This window comes from Galeopterus variegatus, unplaced genomic scaffold (assembly GCF_000696425.1).
Source record: "Galeopterus variegatus unplaced genomic scaffold, G_variegatus-3.0.2 Scaffold1752, whole genome shotgun sequence".
NCBI classification, from domain to species: Eukaryota; Metazoa; Chordata; class Mammalia; order Dermoptera; family Cynocephalidae; genus Galeopterus; species Galeopterus variegatus.
Genome location: NW_007727863.1, coordinates 131,404 through 138,419, shown reverse-complemented (window position 1 = coordinate 138,419; position 7,016 = coordinate 131,404). Strand labels below are relative to the sequence as shown.

General features: G+C 55.4%; 1 protein-coding gene across 1 annotated transcript in view; it reads left to right on the top strand.

Annotated features, from left to right (window-relative positions):
* The first annotated feature begins 295 nt into the window (after positions 1 to 295).
* D2HGDH (D-2-hydroxyglutarate dehydrogenase) overlaps positions 296 to 7,016 on the top strand; it is a 30,502-nt gene continuing 23,781 nt past the window's right edge. Inside the window, exons 1-2 of the mRNA XM_008578753.1 lie at positions 296 to 1,091; positions 6,094 to 6,151. Of these exons, the coding sequence (XP_008576975.1) occupies positions 743 to 1,091; positions 6,094 to 6,151 (407 nt within the window). The 5' untranslated portion in view covers positions 296 to 742. The remainder of the gene's footprint in view (positions 1,092 to 6,093; positions 6,152 to 7,016) is intronic.

Here is a 7,016-nt window from a genome sequence, read left to right as displayed (position 1 = left end):
GTCCCCGGGGGGCGTGGGCCTGGGGCGGGTTGAGGTCCCCCCGGCGCGGGCTTGGGGCGGGTTGGGTCGCCTGCAGCTGGGCGTCGCCGCGGTGAGGCGGGACGCGGCCTCCCCGCGTGTTTCCTCGGGCGCGGGCTCGTTCGGTTCCCCGAGGTCGTCTGAGCGCCGGGCCGGGTGCGGGGTGGGGGGGGGGCGTTATCGGTGTGACAGGTGCCACATCCAACTTGACCCAGAGAAGTTCTCCTTCCTTTTCCTTCTTGTCTTTTTAAAAAAATTCTGCAAACATTTTTTGAATTTGTGGTAAAACGTACATAAAACATGAAAATTAGCAATTTAACTACTTTTGAGTGCACCATTCAATGGCATCCTTCTGTTCCCTTTTAGTGCCTTAAATCCTAGTTTTGCTGTGAGAAGGCCTGAAAGGAGTCGTGGTTTTTGTAAGTGTCATTTGAATGTAACATTCAGGAGAGAAGGCACCAGCCATAAGGGTACAGTGAATTCTCATGAGGTGACCCCTGCAGGGTGGCCACTCCAGGATCAGCAGAACCCTCCCAGTGCTGTGTCCCCTGTGCCCCTCTGGCCCTGCCCTTCCCGCTTGTCCCCAGCGTGCAAGTTGCCGTGTGCTTCTGGGCCTGGGGCCAGGACCACAGACGCTGAACTCGGGCTGTGAGGGCCCCTGCTCTCGTTTCTCCATAGTATTCCACAGTGGCAGGTTCAATCACTTATTTTCTAGGCAAGAGTGATGGTGCCCCATCGGGTGCCCAGGTGGCCCACGTGGCTCTTCTGTGCCTCCCCGGGATGGTGGCGGACAGCCTGCACTCTTGGAGCCTCAGTGGAGCAGAGGAGGTGGCCGGGCAGCCCTTGGGGGGCCAGGGTGACCAGCCCATTGGCCTGCAGAGGCTGCTCCTCGACACCCTCCCGTGCCCCCGAGGTGACGCTGACACAGGAGCGCTACCGTGTGCAGCGGCTGCCGTTCTCCACGGTGTCTAAGGAGGACCTGGCTGCCTTTGAACGTATCGTCCCTGGCAGGGTTGTTACAGACCCAGAAGAATTGGAGGCTTCCAACGTGGACTGGCTGAGGACGTTCCGAGGTGGGTAAGGGTCAGCTCACACTGCACCCTCACGGGGGTGGGCTTGAGAAATAGAGGCGGGATGAGGCATGGAAAGCTTGACCGTTGGGGGCAGGGGGCATAGAGTTTACTGTCACATGTCCATTTTCATGCCTTTGAAGGAAAGCTGTGTTGTGGTGGTGACTTTAAAGTGTTCTGAGAATAAAATCTATAGGAGTTTATTGGTGGTGAGTGACATCTGCAAATTAACAGAGAAAACAGTCCCCTGGCTGCTCTGGGAGGGGTGTGTGTGTGTGTTAAATACTACACGCTTCTTCTCAGCTCTCTATCAGTTTCCTCAGGCTGCTGTAACAAATGACCACGAACTGGCTTAAGACAGTAGTAATTTATTTTCTGAGTTCTGGAGGCCAAAAGCCTGAAGTCAAGGTGCCAGCCCCACCCCGTCCGCTAAGGACCCCACAGGGGCGATGCTGTCTGTTTAAGAGCCTACCACTTGTCACGGGGCCTGGGGCTCATGTATGTAGTAATTTATTTTCTGAGTTCTGGAGGCCAAAAGCCTGAAGTCAAGGTGCCAGCCCCACCCTGTCCGCTAAGGACCCCACAGGGGCGATGCTGTCTGTTTAAGAGCCTACCACTTGTCACGGGGCCTGGGGCTCATGTATGTTGTCCCTGGAGGCAGGTCAGGTGGATGCCCGCCCTGTGCTCAGCCATGGCTTGGCGCTGCTGCCTGGGTGTCCACAGGCAGGTGAACCTCAGGGCCCTCCCCTGCAGAATGGGGATCAGAGCCCCCGCCTCAGGGGGACACTGTGTGGGTGAAGGAGGCTTGCAGCTCAAGGCTTGGGTTCTTGTGCTCCTCGCCTGCTGGAGGTTGACACCCGGGACAAGCAGCTGCTGTAACTGGGACTGAGGGGAGACCACCACTCCCCTCCCCTGCCCTGCCCGAGCCCGACTGGACAAGAACTGGCTGCCCCCGGGGCTCTTCTCTCTGCTCAGCTGCTCTCCTGGGAACCCTTGCAGCAGGCAGTGTGTCCTGAACTTCTTTTCTTGCCACCCTGAGCCCGGTGAGGGCAGCACTGGGTCCCACTCCTCATCCTTCAGCCCACAGGCTCAGGCCAGAGTGTCCGCTGAGTGGGAGTATATTCAGGTGACTTGTCAGATCATTTAAAAAACCTGACCTTGGGGTTGTGTAGAAAATATATGCTGTTAAAGGCTGATTGAGATCTTACAGATTTTCTTAGGAACTGAGATTTTACATGAAATAAGAAACTGCTATTAAACATTTCCTCATTCAAAAGTTAGAACACTTACTCACGGATGAATCCTGCAAATATTTAGTGAGCACTCCACAACGTGCCTGCACTGGTTGAAAGGTTGGGGTCCTGCAATGTGAAGATAGAGGCTGAGCCCTCAGGGGAATCACCTGGGCAAGCTGCCTGGAAGGGCTTTCCAGGAGCAGGAACAGCCAGCACAAAGCCTTCGAGCAGGGCTGTGCTCGGTGTGTTTAAGGAGCTTCGAGAAGCCCGGTGCAGCTGGAGAGGATGGAGGGTGGGGGGAGGTCAGAGAGAGACTGGGGCTGGCTGGTGAGGCCTTAAGGGCGATGTAAGTCCTGGCTCTTCCTCTGAGCTGATGGGAAGTTCCTTGAAGGCCGTGAGTGGACAGGAGCCCGCGTGTGGCTGCCGTGTGGAGAGGAGGCTCTCGAGGCCTAAGTGTGGAAGCCGGGGCCTCAGGCGGAGACCGAGGGCGCGGAGCCTGGCCAGTGCGGAGGGATGAGATGTAGTCAGGTTCTGGGACTATCTGACTTACAGGGTGGATCCTCCAGGATTTGCTGAACCATCGATCAGTAGGATGAGGGTGAGAGAGAAGGAGGAGTGGGGAGGCGGGGCGTGTGGCCTGAACAGCTGCGAAAACTGGATTTCATTCTCTGGGTTGAGGAAAATTACAGGAAAAGCAGGTCTGTTGGGGAACACCAGGAGTTTGGGTTTGGACATGCTGAGATGGTCGTGGTGAGGGGCCACTCAGGCCAAGGGACAGGCGAGTCTGGAGTCCGGGGTCCCGAGGCAGGGTGACCATGGTCAGGGAGAGGAGGCGGAGCAGGCCTAGTGGTGGGGGGTTGCAGGAGAGCCCAGGGAGTATATTCTAGAAGATGAAGAAAGCCTCCCTGGCAGGAGGGGTCTGCTGGTTAGGTGTGGCTGTGGGGACCAGTTAAGACGAGGAGCTGGCCGTCGGGCGGGCATTGTGGGAGTCTTTGGTGATCTTGGAAGGGACTGTGGAGGCGAGAAGGGAAGGCGTGCTCGTGGGGACGTCTTGTGAAGCTGTGCTGTCCCAGGAGGGAGAGGTGGGTGGGGCTTTGTGGGAAGCAGGGGTCCAGAGCAGGGTTATGTTTGTCCCACTTTTTAGCTTCAAGGGGAGAGAGCCATTCCAGCAGGTTTGTAGGATTGGTGGAATGATCGCGGAAGAGAGGGGAGCTGAGGCAGTGGGGACAGCAGAGCCTGGAGTGCAGGCTCCAGCGCAGTGCAGGGCGGGGTGGCCGCGGGCAGCAGGCGCAGGGCAGAGGGTGGGGGACGCTGCGGCAGCTCATGTCCTCAGCAGAGCAGGAGCAAGTGGGCTGGCTGTGATGAGGGCGTGCGGAGGGGCGGTGCAGGTGTCACTCGTCCTCTAGGGCTGCGAGAGGGAGGTGCGGGGTGAAGGCGAGGTGGTTTCCAGAGGGTGACCACTGGTTACACCAGGCGGGTGTCGCTGTGGGGCATTTGAGGGTGCGAGCTGGAGCGCTGCGTGGTGTCTGGGGAGCGCAGTGCTCAATGTGATTTCTGAGCAGTGGGGCTGAGCCCGATGTGGAGTGAGTGGCTGATGCAGGCAACCCAAGTCCCTGGTCAAGTTGGCAAACTCCTTCTGTAAAGAGCCAGATAGTAAATATTTCAGACTTGCAGGCTGCATGTCACTGTCACAGCTGCCCATCTGCCGTTGCAAGAACAAGGGGACAATGGGTATGGCTGTGGCTCTGCGAGGCTTTGTTTGCAGAGGTGGCATGGGTTGGATCACCCGTGGCCGTGCCTCCCTGGCATGGGTGGATGCGGGAGTCCCCGGAGCACTCCAGGAGGAGGGCTGAGAGAGCAGCAGGGAGCGGGATGGTGGCTGGGACCTGTGGCTGCTCTGCTCTGGGGACACACGTGAGCGACAGAGCAGTCTGGTGGTGGATTTAAAGGACGAGGCACCTGGAGGAGGCCGTGGGTGCAGGAGGGTACCTCCCCCACCCCCAGCCCAGTGGTCCCTGGAGTGAGGGAGAGGAACCAGCGCCCTCAGAGGGCCACGGGGAACACAAAGACCATGAAACAAGAAGGTGGCGGAAAGGCCCGCAGGCCGAGACCCGGGTGTCCCAGAGTGGCGGCGGAGAGTGAATTGGGTGAGACCATGGTTCTTGGAAACGTGGAGAAGTGGTTGCTGCCGGCATGTAGTGGATGAGGGTCTAGGATGCTCAGCATGCTGGGGTGCGAGGGAAGCCCCCCAGCAGGCCTCGGCACTCTGCTGAGAAGTGCCAGAGGGTATTTGGACAGGTGGGAAGGGGCAGGCCCGAGAGGAGGGGTTCCCTGACCCTTGTGTGGGGCCAGTTTTTCTGCCTAGAAATGTTCAGGGGACTGGTCCCTGCCCTGGCCTGGGCAGCAGCTGAGCCTTTTCAGCTAGACCCTCTTCCTTCAGTTTGGGGCGTTTTCTTCAGTTATCTCTTTGAGGATTTCCCACTTCCATGACCCCATTCTCTCTTTGTGGAGCTCCCATTATTAACATATTGGAGGACATTTGGAGTGACTCCCCATTTCATCTCCCCCTTAGAAGGCAAATGTCATGAGTGGGAAATACCATTTTTGTTCCCTGTGCCTGACACTCGGGTGGGTGCTCAGATCTTGGCTGAGAAATGCTGCTGCAGACACATCAGAAGGTTTTCTGTGCCAGGAGTCCCATGAGCTCCTGAGCTTGCTTGGGATGGCAGGAATGCAGTGAGTGCTGCTGACAGAAACTTCGTGGTGACCAGGGTCCCCGTCAGTGCTGCACTAAAGGATCAGGGCCAGGGCCCAGACCCCGGCAGCCAGCCCTCTCTGCAGAAATAGTTCATTTGATGAAAAACGAATAAATTACTTTCAGAATTAGAAAAGGCAAGATAGAAACTACAGCCCAATTCTTAGAGCCCCACGGAGAGCAGTGACAGAACACCTGTGATTGTCCTGCAGCCTCCATTGCCTGCTTAAAGTCCTTTCAAAGAAATTGAAAAGGCAGAAACTTGATCGTCTTGGGACAGCTGTAGTTAGGATGCCAGCCATGCTTAGAGGGGCTCCCATGCCTGCATCTAGACATCAAATAAGTCATGGCAGTGAAGAACCTCAACCCAGTGAGTAGAGCAGGAACGCGTGAGCCACACTCATCTGAACAGATAGCTAAACAATAAATAGACAGGAGACAGGGGAAAGCCATTCCATACAGTAGAAACTGAACAAGAACTGCAGGCAGATGGATTTAGAAAAAACACTGGCAGCCATCATAATAACCGATTCAGGCAAGGAAAATCAACAGATGCTAAAATCAACGGGTAAATGTTTGAGGAGCAACGGGATTTACACAGTCTCAAAGTGTCTGCCCATGGGATGCTTGTTAATTACAAAGGGAAACACAGGAACTTTTTGGTGGCGAAGCTGGCAGATACCCCCTTACCGTGGGATCTGAGCCACCTCCACCAGGTGGACGCCAGGCGCCTCCAGGGCCTGCACATCTGTGGGGCCGCTGCCTGAAGGGCCCAGCTGTAGTAACCCCTGCAAGCCGATCCTCAGTGGCTGCCTGCCACTTCCCACCAGCGTGTGATGCGGGACCTGTTTTTAACATCTTGCTCTCGTACTGGAGTGTTTGTGGGCTTCCTGGTAACCGTGGTTGTGTGGGTCACCTCACCGAGGAAGAGAAAGTGCCTGTAAAGAACATTCTTTTGGGCCAGTGTGGATGGGCATAGTCTGAGTTGTCTGACATGGGCTCTTTTCTGTCTCAGGCTGTAGCAAGGTGCTGTTGAGGCCCAGGACGACGGAGGAGGTGTCCCGCATTCTCAGGTAACGCGAAGGTGTGGTGGCTCCTTGCACTGCCTGGTTTCCTTGGGGGCCTGTCCGCAGCAGGAGGAGAGGCGGACATTGTGAAGCCTGCAGTGGCTGGGGGCCAGAGACGCAGGGAGGAAGGTCCCATGTTGCCTGGTGTCTCAGGGCCTGGGCTGAGCCCCGCAGAGGGGCCAGCTCCTCCTGTGAGTGTGACACCTAGCACACTCGCCAGGGAAGAGAAGTAGCCTTTCCTTTAAAAAAAGGATTTTTTCCTGATCGTGTTTGTACTAGTTCACTTTTGTCACTTATAATATAATACCTGGAACTGCTTATAACATAATACCTGAAATATTGTTTGTTTTTTTAATTTATAAAGAAACAATATTAATTACTTACAGTTTCAGAGTCTGGGAAGTCCAAAGTCCAGGGAACACACATGGTGAGGGCCTTGTTGGTGGTGACAATGGCAATGCAGCGCATCATGTGAGAAAGGCAGAAGCGGGGGAGCTTGTCACTCACTGTCCTTCTAAAGCCCTCAGAACCACGCCACGACCACCACTAAACTGTCAAATGGATCAATCCATTCACTAGCGCATGGTCCTCACAGTCCAGTCACCTCCCTCAAGCCCGCCTTTCTGTGACCATAATCAGATCTCCCACCCTCTTAACACCGTCACAGTGGGAGTTAAGTTTCTCACACATGGACTTTGGGAGGTGCCATTCAACCCATAGCAGTGCTCATCACAGAAAATTTTGGGGAAAAAAGAAAATCGTAAAGAAAAAACATGCATAACTTAATAAAGAACTTAATAAAGTAACCAATAATTCCTCCTCTAAAGATAACCTCTGATGACATTTTGGTTTTATCTCAGTGGTTTTTCTG